This window comes from Cavia porcellus, unplaced genomic scaffold (assembly GCF_034190915.1).
Source record: "Cavia porcellus strain 051 isolate PalLab524CR breed Dunkin Hartley unplaced genomic scaffold, mCavPor4.1 scaffold_7, whole genome shotgun sequence".
In the NCBI taxonomy this organism is placed as follows: domain Eukaryota; kingdom Metazoa; phylum Chordata; class Mammalia; order Rodentia; family Caviidae; genus Cavia; species Cavia porcellus.
This window is the reverse complement of record NW_026947490.1, coordinates 47,803,005-47,820,763: the sequence shown is the minus strand read 5'-3', so window position 1 is coordinate 47,820,763 and position 17,759 is coordinate 47,803,005. Positions and strand designations below refer to the sequence as shown.

The 17,759-nt window shown below is 38.3% G+C and overlaps 1 protein-coding gene across 5 annotated transcripts in view; it reads left to right on the top strand.

Moving 5' to 3' along the window:
* The window catches only part of Dcaf8 (DDB1 and CUL4 associated factor 8), a 46,915-nt gene that overhangs the window by 11,882 nt on the left and 17,274 nt on the right, over positions 1–17,759 (top strand). For all 5 annotated transcript variants that reach the window (XM_003466566.5, XM_005002265.4, XM_063253508.1 and 2 more), the window contains 4 exons: positions 7,341–7,415; positions 10,863–11,524; positions 12,721–12,861; positions 14,132–14,226. In XM_003466566.5, the coding sequence (XP_003466614.1) occupies positions 7,367–7,415; positions 10,863–11,524; positions 12,721–12,861; positions 14,132–14,226 (947 nt within the window). In that variant the 5' untranslated portion in view covers positions 7,341–7,366. The remainder of the gene's footprint in view (positions 1–7,340; positions 7,416–10,862; positions 11,525–12,720; positions 12,862–14,131; positions 14,227–17,759) is intronic.

Below are 17,759 nucleotides of genomic sequence, written 5' to 3'. Positions count from 1 at the left end.
TTTATATTGAGCCATTTCAGCTTGAAAACAAAAATTTAGGTAAAGAAAGTAGAACTACTTGATACCAGATGGACTGTCAGACCTAGAAAAGCATATTTGTACTTTGGATGGAGATCAGCTCTGAACAGCTGTTCATTTATTAGTGGTATGGGACATCTGTCTTCCCAAGAGGAAACAGAACTTCATGGCTCTCAAATATCTGTCTTGCTAATAATTGAAGTATTTGTGTACTATCACCTTTCAGTTTCAGAAGAAATTCTAAAAGCTGGCTTCATTTAAATACAAGAACGTGTATAGGACAGTTGGGCATATAAGTAGCAAATGAAACTGGCCTTAAAGAATGTTGGGATTATGGAAGTGTTGAAAATTGACTGAAATCAAGATCAAGTCTTAGTAAAGGGATTAGGGATAGTTCAGTAGTATATGTTGATGTTTCCCATCAGGCCCAAGATAAGGTAGAGTTATCAGACCAACAAGCCCTATACACCAAAGGACTTAAAATGAATTTGAGTGAAATTTAGCAAATAAAAAATGTTACATAACAGATGTTCAGAGTGCTCCTCAGTTGTTGGGTCTACACTTTATCTCTGACACCAAAAAATAAATGTAAAAGTATAAAGTAACTGTACAATCTAGAAATATTTTGAACTACTTTTACCTTTTGATAGTCTTAGACCAAAGCAGTAAGATTGAACACTATATTGATTTTTATTTTTTTGAGACTTTTTATATATTTTGGTTTTATCTTACCATTCATGTGGTTGCTAATAAATGTCATGGGTGGTTTGTTTGTTTGTTTGTTTGAAAACAGGTACTCTTTATGCAGTTCAGGATGACCTTGAACTCACTTTGTAGCCTAGGCTGTCGGTGGACCTCACAGCAATCCTCTTGACTGAGCCTCTGGTGTGCAGGGATTGCAGGCAGTGGCTACCCTGCCTATCTCATGGGTGGTTTTGATTGCAACACAAATCCTTCAAGCCTTTGGTTTTCAAATTTGAAGACCTGATATTCTGTTCCCATTTACTGTGATACATTGACTACTTTAGTAAACTTCTGTTAATAATCACAGCCTTGAGAATGTAATTGTTGCATATTATCTGTTACTTAACCATTTGCATGTTTTGTTTATTCCCTTACAACTCTTGTCCCATTTTTTTCCATTTATTGCTTTAGACCACATTTATAACTTAGGCGTAGTAAAATTTATCCTTTTTTGTAATGACTTGCAAATTCTGACAAATACATAATTATTTAATACCAGTGTAATTGAAACATAGAACATTTCTCTTCCTACAAATAATTTTTTAAAATGTTCTTATAGTCAATTTACTCCTCTGACAGTGATCTGCTTTCTATCCTTAGTAGTTTTATCTTCAAAATATACTATAACTGGAATCATATTTTATAGTTGTTTGATGCATGACTTTTTTGTACTGACTGTAACATAGCTGAGATCCATATACATACCAACTGTGTTGCTGCTGGTATCAGTAGTTCGCTCTCTTTTATTAGCCAGCAATATTCCACTGTGTCACCATCCCACAGTATGTTAAACTGTGCCCCAGCTAAAGAACATTTGGTTGTTTTCAGTTTTAAAAAAATGAATCTAAGACTGTTAAAATATTTACCTGTTTTGTGGATGTACATTTTTATGGGAAGGAGGTGAAAATGCCTAATGTGAGATTCTTGGGTTGTTTGGTAAATTTTTCTTAGTTAATAAAGTGCCAAAATGTTTTCCCAACTGGCCATATCAATTTGCATATCCTTCGGCAATGTATAGGAGTGGTAGTGCTTCAGTTCTTTTTGGTATTTAATCATTGTAACAGGTATCTGGTAGATTATTACTGTGATTTCAGTTTATATTTCTGTATTTAACAATGTTGAGAATCTTTTCAAGTGATTATTAGTTGTAAGAGCTTTAAAATGTATTCTGGTTACTGTCACTTAACAAACATGTTTTGTAGACATTACAGTCTATAGCTTATTAAGTTTCTTGAAAAAAAAATTTTTTTTTTGGTTTTTTTTTTAAAGGACTGGAGAGCGCCCACGGGTCTCGAACCACTGGACCCATAACCCCGGGCAGTTGGGAAGCCAGACTCGAAGGAACCGCTGGGCTAAAGCCAGCCCGAAAAAATGTTTTTTTTTTCTTTGGTTTTTGTTTTTTTTTTTTTTTTTTTTTTTGGAGACAGAATCTCACTATGTAGTTCAGACTGGCCTTGAACTTGTGGTGATCCTCCTGCCTCAGTGCTGGGAATACAGGTGTGCATCACCGTGACCAGCAAAGTAACAGCTCTTTTTTATTTTTATTTTTATTGTTTGGTACCAGAGATGGAACTCATGACTTTGCACAGGCATGCACTTATACCATTGACCTAAATCCCCAGCCCCAAAGTAATAGCTCTTAACTGTCAATAAACCATTGCAAAATTCAACAAATTGATAAAAAAAAAAATTTTTTTTTTGGTACCAGGGATCCAACAACCTCATGCAAAAAAAAAAAAAAAAGAAAGAAAGAAAGAAAAACCTGGGGCAAGGAATTTAGCTGAGCGGCTTAAGCACCTGCCTGGCAAACTTGAGGTTTTGAGTTCAATCCCCGGTACCAAAAAGAAAAACCTGAAGCCATAAGTTGCACAATATACAGAAACCAATTCAAAATAGATTGTAGCCCAGGGATGCTAACTTATGGTAGAGCATGTGCTTATCATGCAAAACTCCCATGAGTTCAACTGCAGGATCTAGTAAATAAACAGAAATATAGATAAACACATCAGAGATCTAAGTATGGAAAGAAACGAGATAATCTTTGTGGCTTCCTGTCAGGCAACTATTCTCTAGAATAAAACACAACCACAAAAGAAAATTTAACTAAATCAAAATCAAAGTTTTTTGTCCTTTTTTTTTTTTTTGGGCATTGGATTACCCAACAGTACTAGCATATGTGTCCTCTTGTATAGATTTTTCATCAGTATTGAGGAAAAATGCAATCCACCAAACTATTTTTATTTATTTACTTTGGTTTTTTATTTGTTTGTTTGTTTTTTGAGACAGTCTCAATGTGTAGTTTAGACTGGCCTTGTAGTCACTATGTAGTCCAGGCTGTCATCAAACTCATGGCAATCTTACTGCTGCAGCCTCCCCAGTGCCAGGATTACAGGCTTGCGACCCCCATGATTTTTAAACAAGAGGAGCTTTTACAGAGTCCTCTTATCTAACATATTAACTTCTCTTCTGCTTGGTTTTAGTTAAGATTTTATCAAGCAATTGGTTAAAGTTTGGAGACTTCATTTTTATTAAGACATAAAAAAGTAGGCCATAGGAATTTGTTAGTGAAATTATGACACCTCAATCTTTTTTTTGCCATCCTCCATAGTTTGCTCTTTAACCTTCAGTTTGGCAGGGGTTATGATTATTTTTAGACTGCAGGCCATGGAGCTAATCTAATTAAACTCCGGCAACCTATGGCAGTGAACTCATCAACTCTTCCTAGTTCAGCATGGTTTGCTCTAGACTGGACTTTGCATGGAAATTCATCAAAGTAAGTTAGTAAATTTGTTGGTTATATAATACACTAAACAGTGAAGAAGATACTGTAGCTTGGGTTTGGATCAATTATGGTCTCTAGCCTCAGATTAAAAAATAAAGTTGTATTGATGTATGAATAGAAGATATTCTAAAGCAGCTTCTTTGAGTCCTGGGCCACAGTTATAGTGTTTCCACCTGCTTTAATTTGGACATTGTCTTGTAACTCTCAGACTGTCACAGCATAATTCCACAAGTGGTTCAAACATTAGTTATTTATTTTCTCATAGTTCTGGAGGCTAGAAGGCTAAGATCAAAGTGCCCGCATAATTAATTTCTAGTGAAGGTGTTTTTGTTTCCTGGCTTGTAAATAGCCTTCATGTTGTGTCCTCATGTGGCATGAGAGAAAAAGGATAAAGAACACTCTGTTATCTCCTATAAGGCACTAGAATGTTTCTTGAGGGCCCTACTTATATGACCTTAACAAAACGTAATTATATCCCAAAGGTCCCATCTCTAAATATTCTCATATTAGGAGATACAGTGTCCACATTCGAATTTCAGGTGGCAAGTATAAGAATTAATTTTTTTTTTAACTGGCAAAGTTTCACATTTATTAAAAGTAGAAAGAAAACAGAATGATAAAGGGAAAAAAAACCCAGTGAATTTGGGCCAAGTAAAAAGGGAGGAAACAATAAAAAATAAAATAAAAACACACTCTATGGTGAGAAGGCACAATAACCATTTACCACTCTGTTTTCTTTCTACTTTTTTGAAGGATATGCAAGATGATCCATTGGTATATTTTAAAAAAAGAATGTTAAAATATATATTTGGTATTTACTCCAGAGAAGTTAATATTTAATGTGAATTAACTGCATGTAGTTTCTTACCTGTAGGGAATTTATACTCAAAATTTTCACAGAGAAAGGTTCATGAAGTTTGGAGGCCACTGCTCCATAGTATCTTTTTGCATAAATTTTAACAAAATTCTACTTGTTTACAGCCTCTGTGGAATTACTATAGATCAAATATCCTGTATCTGAAATGCTTGGGGCCAGAAGTGTCTCATATTTCAGTGTTTTTCAAATTTTGAAATATTTGCATAGACTTACTAGTTGAACATTGAAAAATATGAAAAAAAATGCTCTGAAATCTGAAATTTTTGAATGTCATGTCAGTGCTTCTTAACAAGTTTCAGATTTTGGGGCATTTGGAATTTTTGAATTGGGTATATTTAGCCTGTTATTTTATAGAGAAAATGAAGTCCAGAGATAATTAAATAGTTCATCCAGAGACCTAAAATGTACTAATTCCTTGGCTAAAATACTATAGTTTTGGACTTCTGATTTTCAGTCTAGGATTAATGTACTAAAATCTGTGGCTCATAAAATGCGAGTTTTAGATGCTATCGCTTGTCAGTGACTAGATATGGCTGATGTTAGCATTTACAGGGTTTTTCTCTTATTTCTGAATTTAACCGTAAATTCTGTCAACCATTTTCCTCAAAGAGAGATTTGCTTGGTTTGTTTGTTGGTACTGAGGATTGAATTTGGGGCCTATGCACAGAGCTACATCCCCAGTGCTGTTTTGGTTTGAGATAGTCTTGCTAATTTGCCTAGGTGAGATTTAAACTTACTCTTACTGCTTCAGTCTCCCAAGAGCTAAGATTACTACTGACTTCTCTGTCACAGCTCCCAGCTGAGAAATTTCCTTCTTGAAAGTACTTTAAATTAGTTTCCCTAAAAGACTCTTCTGTAACCTCTGAGTATGGGTTGAACCTTAGGGCTCTCTTTTCCCCCTGCTTTTCCGAAGTGGGTACTTGAGGTTTTGGCACTTCCTGGTTATGGGGGCTGTTTTTCTTTGGTGGGAGTAACGTAATAGAGGACCTTGGACCTGCCAGATAGGAGCCACTGAGATACATCCCCAGCCTGCAGATGTGTTTTTATAAAGCAGTTATGACATTGAAATTCAGGTGGTCTTGTTTCCTCTAGAAGTTAATTAGTTTTGGAATAGTTCTCTGGAGCTGCTTTTTTATTCTCTAAGAGTGAATAACAGTGGGGTGAAAAGTAAGGTGTGGTGGACGATGTTAATTGTGGAAGTGGGAAAACATCAGCTCTGTTCCCCATTGACCATGACACAGTGGTCTGCTTATGACCTTAGTTTTTAAGTCAGCCAGAGAAATGCGAACATTTTCCCTAACTCCTAGCACTTTTGCAGTTAATTAATTTTGAACCGGAGCTGAGGGAGATGATACAGCTGAGATGCTAAAGAATATTAACAGACTACTGAAAGAGAAAAGCAAGCGCAGTATGACGAACACTGTGTAAAAATACATACATCAGAGTAAGCGAAGGAAAAGAGTTGCCTGTTCTGCAAACAATTCTTTGCTGTTTTTCTTGATGTGGCTTCACACATCTGTTTCTTGTCATTGTCTTCCATCCTCACCCTTCCAGGTGTCCTTTCCTCACATTCATCCTCAGTCTTGTTCTTGTGGTAGTTTTACTTCCCCATGTTGGCCTGCTGTGAGCACTCTTTGAGCAGCTATCTCTTGGCAGATGACAGTTTTTTAAAAAAGAGATAGATTTCTGTAGAGGAAAGTAGGGGATAAGAATAAGGATGGGGCTGTTTCTGGAATAATTGTTATGGGAATGAAAGAGCTGTTGAAAGATTAGAGGCCAGTGTGCCTGGGTACAAAAACTAGAGTCATAATCATACTTTGTCTTTTACCACTGCCTTTTGTCCAACGCACTGAAAGGGCTTAACAACATTCTGGTCTGAATAATATTATTCTTTGCTGTTTGGAATTTGCTGGAGGTGGCTCTGGAGGGGGAAAATGTGTTATAGTGGCATAAAAGAAATAAGCTAGATACCCTGGATCCTAGAAAGGACTTTGCCAGAAAGATAAGTTTGGTGAAACTAAACAGAATAAAGAGAAATAATTTTTGTTATTCTGTGAAATTAACTTGCCTACCTTTGCATTTGGGTCACTGATTTTTAATCCTAAGAGAGAGGGGGAAAAAATTAAGGTTCTTAGAGGTTAGGTGCTCCTGAGTTCGTGTTCTAGTCTGCAATTCTTTTTTTTCTTTGAGATAGAATCTCACTATATACTGCAGGCCAGCTTGAACTCACTTATGTAGTTAAAGCTGGCCTTGAACTCCCAGTAGTTCTGCTGCCACAGAACTCTCCTGAGTGCTGGGATTATAGGTATGCCTGATATGGTCTAGTTCTTATGATTCTTAGTAACTGTGCTTATAATAAATAAGCTTGAAACTGAGCATTTGAGTTGATACAAAGTGCAAGCTCTTACTAAAAGCTTGATGATTTCTTTGTTGATTTGTGTGGAAAGTTTTATTTAGAACTTGGCTTATCTCTTCATGTTGTGAAACAGGTGTTTTACAGTTTGGGGGCTACTGTCATTAAGGGAAGAGTCTTGCCTAGAGGGCAGCGCGGAAGCTAGCTTTTTGTATTGAGGCCTCTTTGCTTGCAGTACCTGTCACTTGATATGTGCCTGCTGTTCCAGGTTTTATTTCAGTTCTCTCTTTCCTATCTGAAAAAAGAAACACTGCCAGTTATTCAGTGAATAAGGTAAAAAGATGTCTGTTGATCTCTTACAAATATATCCCTCTGTGGAATTTGATATTGGAGGAGGGAATCTGGTGTGCTTTTCTTCTCAGCTGAGAAGTCCTGTTAAACACACACACACATTATTTTTTATAAAAATGCCAAACTCTATCTGTTGTTAAATTTTCTTGTCCTTTTTGTTGTCTCCCTCAAGTTGTTTTTCTAATAATTTTATTTTCTTTCTCTCCCAAATACAGGCTGGTTACAGCAAACATCATTCAAGATGTCCAGCAAAGGGAGCAGCACAGATGGTAGAACAGACTTAGCTAATGGTAAGGGGCCAGGATAAAGGTGAAGCTATTTTTACTATCAACTAAGGTCCTCCTCCTCCTCCTCCTCCCCCACCCCTAAAAAAAAGTGGAAACCTGGATATTAGTTGGTGGAAGGAACCTTTCCTGTGTTGTTTTGTGTATAGGAAATTACACAGGAAACATCTTGGATTATCTGGCATTTTGGCTCCTTCAAATTTTATCTAATGTCTTCAGAAGATAATAAGATAGATGTCCTTCTAGGAGCTCAAGTGGTTTGAAATTCTGAAAGGCTATAAAACTGGGCAGGACCTAGAAAATTCTGTTCATAAAAAAGAAAACCAAGGCCTAGGAATTTAACTCAGTGGTATAGTATGAGGCTGAGGGTTCATTTCCCCCACCCCTGCGCATAGCACTGGAGTAACTTAAAAACCAAGTGCAATTTTGCCCTTTTTTCCGCCTTCCCTTTTCTTTTCATTGGGTTTAGTTGTAAGGCACAGGGGTATGGAAGGACTTGGGGAATACTGTTAATTTGGAGCTTGGCCACTAGCTGTGTCAGGAATTAGAGAACTATAGTCCACAACCCAAAGCCAGCCTGCCACTTATTTTTATAGTCTTATTAGAGTACAGCCAATTCACATATATGGTAGCCATGGGTTGTTTTACTGTTAGTAGAGTTGAGCGTTTCTGTTAATGGAATGAAGTCATTGTGCCAATGCCATGTGATCTACATAGCCTAAAATTTTTGCTGCCCTTTATAGAAAAAATTTGCTGGCTGGGCATGGTGGCTCATGCCTGTAATTCCAGCACTGGGAAGGCTGAGACAAGAGGATCGCCACAAGTTTGAGGCCAACCTGAACTACATAGTGAGACCCTGTCTTGAAAATCAAAACAAAAAAATTTCACCAATTCCTAAGTTAGATTTTGGTCACTTGACTATTGGGGCCCTCTTTGCTGAGCGATATACTTTAATCCCTACATTAACAGCAAAAAATGGCTTCTGAAGTCTGAATTGTTAATCATAATTTTAACAATAAATCTCAAGAGTTTTGATGTTTAATTTTTCCTTCTCAACAGAGAATTGTTAGCTGTGGTATTTACATCCCTTCTCACTACTTCGAAGCTCAAGCCAATTTCATTTCAAAAAACCCCATCTGTTAAACTTTCTCATTTTTAGCAAATATAGTTCCTAGGTTCAGATTTCTGTGTGTGTGTGTGTGTGTGTGTGTGTGTGTGTGTGTGTGTAAAATACTTTTTTTTTCTCCCTAGCTTCTAGCTTAGTTGTCTTTATACTGCTTTTAGTTGAGGTGCTTTTGTGTCACCCCGCCTTCTATTTCTATTTGAACCTAAGCATTTGTATTGTTTATGTGTTTTCTGTGTTGGCTTTTGCCTAAGAGTTCATTGAAAAGGAATTCCATTGCTTTAATGATTGTGACAAATTACTGCTCCAATCCAGATAACAAGACAGTAAGACACTCCAGTTTAAATCCTTAACCATCAGTATTGAAGTTGAATATCTTATACTAGAATCTTTCAACTGGTCTGCCTTTCCTAACAGCTTTTACTTCTGGCAGAATAATTAGCAGTCATCCTGAGGAGAGGAGGCCATGGGCAGATTGTGTTTACAATACTTTTTCCCTTTCCTTTCTGCATACCTTGATCTTAGGCAGGAAACAGTGTATTAACTCTAGAAAATTGCTGAGGTGCTCATTGGAATATGATTTGTCATTGGGTAAGAGAATGAAGTTTCTGATTGTAATCACTCAAAAGTCAGCTAGTTATTTAACCACCAGCATAGCAACCAAGATTTCTTCTCGGGTACCAGGGGAATACGTCTGCGTTTCATCAATTTTGTGTATGTTGCCAGACGTAGTGACACATGCCTGTAATCCCAGCACTTGAGAAGCTGAGGCAGAATGGTCACTGAAAGTCTTGCAGCTACATGGTGAGTTCAAGGCCAGCCTGACCTGCATAGTGAGACCCTGTCTCAAAAAAAAAAAAAAAAAAAAGTTGGAGTATACTTTCTGATAAAAACTGTGTCTCCGTAAAGAGACTAAAAATATGTGGCTAATAAAATTAATGAAAGTAAGTCTGAATACATTCACTTACCAAAAAATGAGCCAAGAATCCATACCAAGTGATCATAATTTCCTACCTAAAAGTCCTTTCCACTTCTTTTCTTTATGAGTGTTAGCAAATTCTTGGGGGGAAAAAAAACTTCAGTACTTAGGCAAGAAGAGGTGGAGATGCTTTTTTGAAGTAGAAAATAGCCTCACTATATCTGTAAGTCAGTGATTTTATCAGTTTTCCATCTTTCTCTAAGAAGATAACTGTGCTAGCTCTGGCTGGAGAGTTTCTTACAATTTAATTCTTTGCTGTACCTCATAGATGCCATCCAACAGAACAGAGCCTAAAGTAGTTAGATTAGGCATATTTTTGTATAAACTTTGTTCTTAGTACCAGGGATCAAACTCAAGTCTTTCTCACTAAGCAACATCCACAGCCCTATATTCTCATTCTGCCTGTGTCTGTCTGTCTCTCTCCCTCTCTTCTTTTGTTTTTTCTTTTCTTTTTAAAAAGTTTTGAGATACTGTATTAGTGAGTTGTTTGGGATGAGTTCAAACTTGTAATCGTCTTGCCTTAGCTTCCCAGTGTGTGCTACCACATGTAGCTCTTACTATAATTTTAGTTTATCCCACAGTTCTTCAGTTTTGTTGCATTGTCTTTGTATATGCTTTTGATCTTTTCAATTTCTTCTCCTCTATAAGATTGTCCTCTCAAAGGTAATTTGTTAAGAGCTGGACATGCTGGGGCTGGGGATTTAGCTCAGCGGCATAAACGGCATAAGCTTGCCTTGCAAGCAGGCAGTCGTGAGTTCGATCCCCAATACTGATAAAAAGGAAAAAGACAAAAAAAAAGAGCTGGACATGCTGGCATTTGGGCTACCCAGTGAGTTCAAGACCAGCCTAAACTATATAGTGAGACCTTGTTTCAAAAAAAACAAATAACACTCTTTTTTCCCTTCTCTATACTGAGCTATATCCCCCGTCCTTTTGTTTTTTTTTTTTTTTTTGGTAACATGATCTTCCTAAATTGCCCAGTTTTATGTCAAACTCATGATCTTTGTTTGTGAAGCCTCCAAAGTAGCCAAGATTATAGGCATATGTCAGTGTCAGAAGCTAACTCTTTATAAGCATTTGTAATGGGAACACTTTGGCTAAAACTTAAGTTTTTTGTTTTTCAATATGATGATTCTTAGATTATAGTGGAAAATCCTTTTTTGTTTATATTTGAGACAGGGCCTCCCTATGCAGTTCAGGCTGGTCTTCAGTTCACAGTGATCTCCTGCCTTAACCTCTCAAGTGCTGGGATTACAGGCATCAGTCACTGTGTCTGACTCAAAAAATCTTGCTGATAACAATCCTAATCCTGTTTCTTTATTTTCCCCTTCCATTCTTCATTAATGTGCAGGAAGCCTGTCTAGCAGTCCAGAGGAGATGTCTGGAGCAGAAGAAGGGAGGGAGACGTCCTCAGGCATTGAAGTGGAGGCATCAGACCTAAGTTTGAGTTTGACTGGGGATGAAGGTGGTCCCAACCGTACCAGCACAGAAAGTCGAGGCACAGACACAGAGAGCTCAGGTGAAGAAAAGGACTCTGACAGCATGGAGGACACTGGTCATTACTCCATCAATGATGAAAGTCGAGTTCATGACCGCTCTGAGGAAGAGGAAGAAGAGGAAGAAGAACGTCCTCGGCGCCGTGTACAACGCAAGCGGGCCAGTCGTGACCAGGACTCATCAGATGATGAGCGGGCCCTGGAGGACTGGGTGTCCTCAGAGACAACTGCCCTGCCACGACCTCGCTGGCAAGCCCTTCCTGCGCTTCGGGAGCGGGCACTAGGTTCAAGTGCCCGCTTTGTGTATGAGGCTTGTGGAGCAAGAGTCTTTGTACAGCGTTTCCGCTTGCAGCATGGGCTTGAAGGTCATACCGGTTGTGTCAACACTCTGCACTTTAACCAGCGTGGCACCTGGCTGGCTAGTGGCAGCGATGACCTGAAGGTGGTGGTGTGGGATTGGGTGCGGCGGCAGCCAGTGCTTGACTTTGAGAGTGGTCACAAAAGTAATGTCTTCCAGGTGAGGCAAGGAAGCATAACAGAGTGGGGCATGGGTTAGACAGTCTGAGCTGCATAGAGTGGAGCTGGTAGTGAGTTGTACTAAGAATCACACATCAGGACTTAACTCTACCTTTACTTCATTAATGACACAGAAAGACCCCTGGCAACCTTTTGTTTCCTTAAATATAAGGGCCGTCAGAAGCCCCAATATAGATAGGATGCCTGGAACTCATCAAGAGATGTTGTAGGTGTGCTAGTAGGAGGCAAATAGTGTATTTTTCCTTTTTATCGGTACCAGGGATCAAACTCACGACTGCCTGCTTGCAAGGCAGGCGCTTATGCTGCTGAGCTACATCCCCAGCCCTGGAGGCAAATAGTGTAAAGGTATAGGCTTTGAATCATGCTGCCTGGGTTCAAATGCTGATTTTTCCACTGAACAAGTGTGTAAGCTTGGGAAAGTTAACCGTGTTGTGTATCTGTAAAGCTAAATAACGGTAGATGGTGTAGGGGGTTTAGCTCAGTGGTACAGCATGTGCTAAGCATGCTCACATTCCTGAGTGCCACCCCTAGTACCACAAAAAAATAAAAAGCGAAAAAGATGAACAGTAACCAGTGGGGATTAAGCACCTAGAATCATGGCTGGTAATAATAATGTTTGATAAAAGTTAGCTGATATTACTATTCTGCAGACTTTACTCAAATCTATCCTCCGCATTACTATTTATCCCTAAGCATGTTCTCTTTTCTTCCCCAACATTTTTCCTGGTTTGCTTTTCCTTTATGTCAAAGTGATGTTTACTACTGCTAAAGATAGGTTTTCCTTTATTCCTTATTTTTCTCCCCTACTAGGTACAATCCTAGTTTATTTGAGCACTTAATCATGTACCAGTTCAATCTTCTCTCCTTTTTTTTTTTTGTACCAGGGATCAAACTCATGACCTTGCACTTGCCAGGCGGGCGCTTACACCGCTGAGCTATATCCCCAGCCCACCAGTTCAGTCTTCTAGAAACAGCCAAAATGCTCTCACATATCAGAGGAAGTCTTGTCTTTTGCTCTTTAACCCCTGAGAAAAATTGGTTTTAGTCAGCTGTAAAAGAGTAGGAAAGTTACATGTAGCTATCGTGCAAGAAAAGGGATCATCACATTCTTCACTCTTAGATTCACCTCTATAGTTTCTTTTGTATGCAACCTTTTTCGTTTTATTCTTATCACAGGCCAAGTTCCTTCCCAACAGTGGAGATTCTACCCTGGCCATGTGTGCCCGGGATGGACAGGTTCGGGTAGCAGAACTATCTGCCACACAGTGCTGCAAGAACACAAAGCGTGTGGCACAGCACAAAGGAGCATCCCACAAGGTTAGCCCTTGTTTCAGTTGGTGAATGCATGCCATCTGTGGATTTCAACTAATACCCTCTTCTCTGCCTGTCATGTCCCCTTTATTGTGGGTATCTGCCTCGTGTTGCAATCCTGAGATTTATGGTAAAGAAGGGAACAAAAAAGGCACCCTAAACTTCTTGGAAGTATGTGAGACAGTTCCTAGATTGTATGCTTGTAACATTCATATGATTCCAACTAACCCGTAAGCTGAGTTATGGTTAATTGGAACCAAGGTTTCATATGCTTTCCAAACCCCTGAAATTTATTCTGTTTTGTAAACATGTTCACAATTCCAAGGCCTCATGTGAGAACTCCCAACTTTCATGCCTACAACTCTCAGCTCACAAATAGTACTATTTTTAGAAACCGTATTTCGAGCAGGAAATACAGGCCAAATAGTCTTAGGAGCAGCCAGTGGGCTGCCCAGTCTCAATAGAAATGGTGTTTTTCCACGCTGTGAAATAAGATGGTCCTTTTTTTTTTTTTCTTTACAAACCTTAAGAAAATGTGTAGATGAGCCTGGAGTGCCCTTTTCAGTCCATATGGCTCAGGAAATTTGAAATTCACCTTTGATTAGTAAGTCTACACCCAATACATTAGATAGTTAATTTTTAGACCTAAGGTGAAGGAGTGGAACTTGGAGGAAAAAAAACAAATTTGGGCATCATTTCTCTCTGTACCTCAAAAAGTTTGGAATTGATTTTGAAAATGAACTCTTCGAAGCTGATGTTTAAGTACCAAAAAGATGTGTTAAAATAGCGAATCATCTGTCCTGATTTGTACAGAACAAACAGACTGAATAATTTATACAGAAAAGTACTTGAATTGTCTTCTTCCCTGAAATTGTACAATGAAACAAGCAGTTCCCTTGCAGACCTTTTTATGGTAGCTCTTTATAAAGGTAAAGGAGAGAACCAGATTAGTTTTTTTTTTTTTTTTTTTTTTTTTTTTTTTTGTCTTTTCGAGATAGGTACTTGCTGTTATTTAAGTCAGCCTTAGGCTCACTTTGTAGCCCAAGATGGTATCAAATTTGCAAGAATTCTCCTGCCTCAGCCTCCTGAGTTCTGGGTTAGAGGAGTGTACTGCCACACCCAGCTGGCTTAGGAGGTTTTTGGGTTTGTTCTGTTTTATTTTGTTTTGGTACTGGGAATTGAACTTGTGATCTCAGACTTGCCCGGCAGGTGCTTTGCTATTGAGTTCTCATTGTACTCTATAGAAACCTCTTCTTTTCTCCCTTTTCTCCCTCAGTTGGCCCTGGAACCAGACTCCCCCTGTACGTTCCTGTCTGCAGGTGAAGATGCAGTTGTCTTCACCATTGACCTGAGACAAGATCGGCCAGCTTCGTAAGTAAAGCAGTAATATCTTTACAGAGCTCTATCCCTTGGCCTTAAAAGTATTTCACATGTCCTGGTAATGCTCAGCTCTCATATTCTTCAGAATAAGTGCCTTTGTGCCTATAATAAGAGGTAGGGGCTGGGGATTTAGCTCAGCAGCATAAGCGCCTGCCTTACAAGCAAGCAGTCGTGAGTTCGATCCCTGGTACCGATAAAAAGCCTATAATAAGAGGTTTCTTTCTTCTTGTGTCTGTTTCTCAGCAGTGCAATATTATACTTTCATTTGTTTTGTTTTTTATGCTTTCATTTCTGAAACAAGGTTCAGTTATATGTGAGATTAACAACTTGATTTTAAGCCTGCCTTTAATTAGGTGCCATTCATTCTACCCATAGGAAGGCTAGAGATACGATCCATTAAGTTTTCAGTTTAGTTGCATATAGAAACATAGCAAATGATGAATCCTGAACAGAAATACCGATAGCTATAATAAGAGTTCTGTTATTCCAGGCTCATTTGTGGATGAATTTGAGACCTGTGTGTTATATTTTAGCTGTGTGATATCGTAGGGGAAAACATAGCATTTTGTTTGAACACAGGCAGAAAAATTCAGACACTACTAATTATGATCTATATATGGTAATTATTGAAACCTCAGTGTAATACCTACTGCTCTCTGTGGGGTGTTTCTCTGAGGATTACTGATATGTATATTTGATGTCCTAGCACAACATGTAGCACCATGAGAGGAACTGATGAAGTTGTAGCTACAATTATAATTTTTTATTGATTTTTATTTTTATTACTCTTATGTATAAACAAATATATCTTAAGAGATTTGGATGATGAAGTACATGGACAAAATATAAATACTTCCGGGGCTGGGAATTTAGCTCAGTGGCATAAGTACTTGCCTTGCAAGCAGGCAGTCGTGAGTTGATCCCCGGTACTGATAAAAAAGAAAAAGACTAAATAAATAAATAAGTAAATACTTCCTTATAACACCGTCTCTCATTTTTCTAACTATTAGTAATTCTTGTTAGTAATCATGAACACTTTAAGTCTCCTTTCCTTCCTGTTGTTGTTGTCTTGAGACAGGGTTTTGCTGTCTAGGATGGCCTGGGACTTGCTGTGCAGCCCAGGCTGAGTTTGAACTTGCAGTCTCCTGTCTCAGCCTCCCAAGTGCTAAGGTTATAGGTGTGTACAACATCTCCCAGCTCCCCATTCCTTTTTAATGATTTATGTACCTAAGTATATGCATACACCTATCTCTAATAAATGGAATAATTATATGTATACACCTTTGCTTTTGTTATGTTACATTGTGTTTTGAAGATACTTATATATCAAGCTACAAAAGCATTGCTAATGTTTACCTATGATGTATGTCGTAGCATTGGTGTACTGCTCTATTTAAATAAGCACTCTCATTGATAGATATCTAAATTATTTGTCTCGTTAGTCTCACAAATCCTTCAGTTTGGTACCAGAATTTTTTTTGTTAGTACCAATACTGAGGTATGAATGTCGTGCTTTACATAGTATACAAGTAGATGTAAATTAATTTGGGGAATATAATTTGAAGGCTGATTATAATTTGACTTTTAGAGAAATGAATCTAGAAAAAGTTGTCTAAAAAATTGAAAAATTTCAACAGCTGTTTAAATGATGGAATTACTTTGGGTTTGGAGACAAGATAATGCTGGTTATTTGTATAACCTTCAAGAAGAGAAATGCTGGAAGATGATGGTGCGTTGTGGAAAGGAAACAAGCCTGAGTATCAAGAGCTGAGCCTTCTGTTACACATTACCCCTGGCCTAATGGTATTTTTTTTAAGAGTAAGAAAATTCATTGGAGAAAAGGAACGGGGAGTACGAATAGCCTAGTGGGTTGCCAACGAGCCCTTCTCCAAGGAAATTCTATAGAGCGAAATCACAAGGCAGGTACAACATGGATCAAAATTATGATCAACCAACAAGATTAAAGTATAGCTGCTTAGGTAATGTGATTCAGTGATAGCACAGGCATATGGATAAGATCATTAATTACTGTCAATAATTTATAGTCTTTATTCTTAGTAATCTTTTTTTTTTTTTTTTTTTTTTTTTTTGGTATTGGACTTGAACTCGTGACCTTGAGCTTGCCAGGCAGGTGCTTATGCCACTGAGCTAAATCCCTGGCCCAATTCTTAGTAATCTTAGTTGTTTTAGTCTTAGTAGTCTTTTTTTTTTTTTTTTCTCTTTCTCTCTCTCTCTCTCTCTTTCTTTTTTGAGTCAGGGTCTCACTGTGCAGTTCAGGCTGGCCTTGAGCTTACTTTGTAAGCCAGGATGGTCTCAAACTCCCAACAGTCTTCTTGCCTCAGCCTCCCAAAGTGCTGGGATTACAGGCATGGGCCACCACACTCAGCTAGTTTTAGTAGTTTTAATTTTAGGCTTAGGCTTAGTGGAAGACATGACCTACTCCTAATGAGATCATGGGAAATCTCAGAGGAGTAATACCAATAAACTCAAACTTCTGTTTATTCTTTAGGGAAGTATGCAAATCTCGCCATTATGACTTTAATCTCCTTTAGGTGGGCTTCCATCTAGTCTCCATGTTTTCCTAGCTTCTGTACTGGCCCAGCCCTGTCTGCCTGCCTGCAGTATTTCTACTTGATTTAGTTGTCTGTAGTACCCCACTCCACCTCTCCAAGAAGTATCCCTAACTGTGATTAGGGCAGATAGGGCACGGTTTCTATCTAGCTGCTTTGAGCTGAGAAGGATCAGTGTAGGGGAAACCACAGTCAGGGGCCTTCTCCAAAGAACTAATATAACAGGCATTGGCTAGAAGTCATGTTGCAGTTTAGTAGGACTTATTGATTTCTTAATATTATGATGGTGTAAGGGGCTGGGGATTTAGCTCAGCGGAATAAGCGCCTGCCTTGCAAGCAGGCAGTCGTGAGTTCAATCCCTGGTACCGATAAAAACGAAAAAGACAAAAAAAAAAAAAAAATAATAATAATATGATGGTGCAAAAGTAAATACGTGTTCAGTAAAAACTACTTAAACTTTTAATTTTGATCTTTTTCCAGGCCAGTAGTATGTGGTACTGTAATCTGTTGTTATGCTGGGTAGCAACAGCAAGCCATAGCTCTCAGTTAGCCATCTGATCACAATGATACTGTACTGTATTGACAATATATAATGTTCAGTAGGTTCAGTATATAAAATGCATTTTCAACTTAGGAAATTTCAGTTTATAGTGGTTTTATTGGAACGTAAACCCCACCGTAAATCAAGGAACATCTGTGTGCCTCTGCTGTTACCTAGCTTTGTTTCCTTGAACTGAGTGATGTTTGTTTCAGACTCTAACATTCTATAATGCTGTGATGATAGTAGAGCATTAGCAAGTTTTCAATAAAAGAGGGGAAGGTAAAGATATATATCAAAATTATAATGAATTTATCTGCGCTGCTATATTAGAGAGGTGTAAAGCAGATTGAACTTTTACCCTAGGTAAGTTTCAAAGGGAAACTCGGGCCACACGGAATCTGATTGAAGTAATG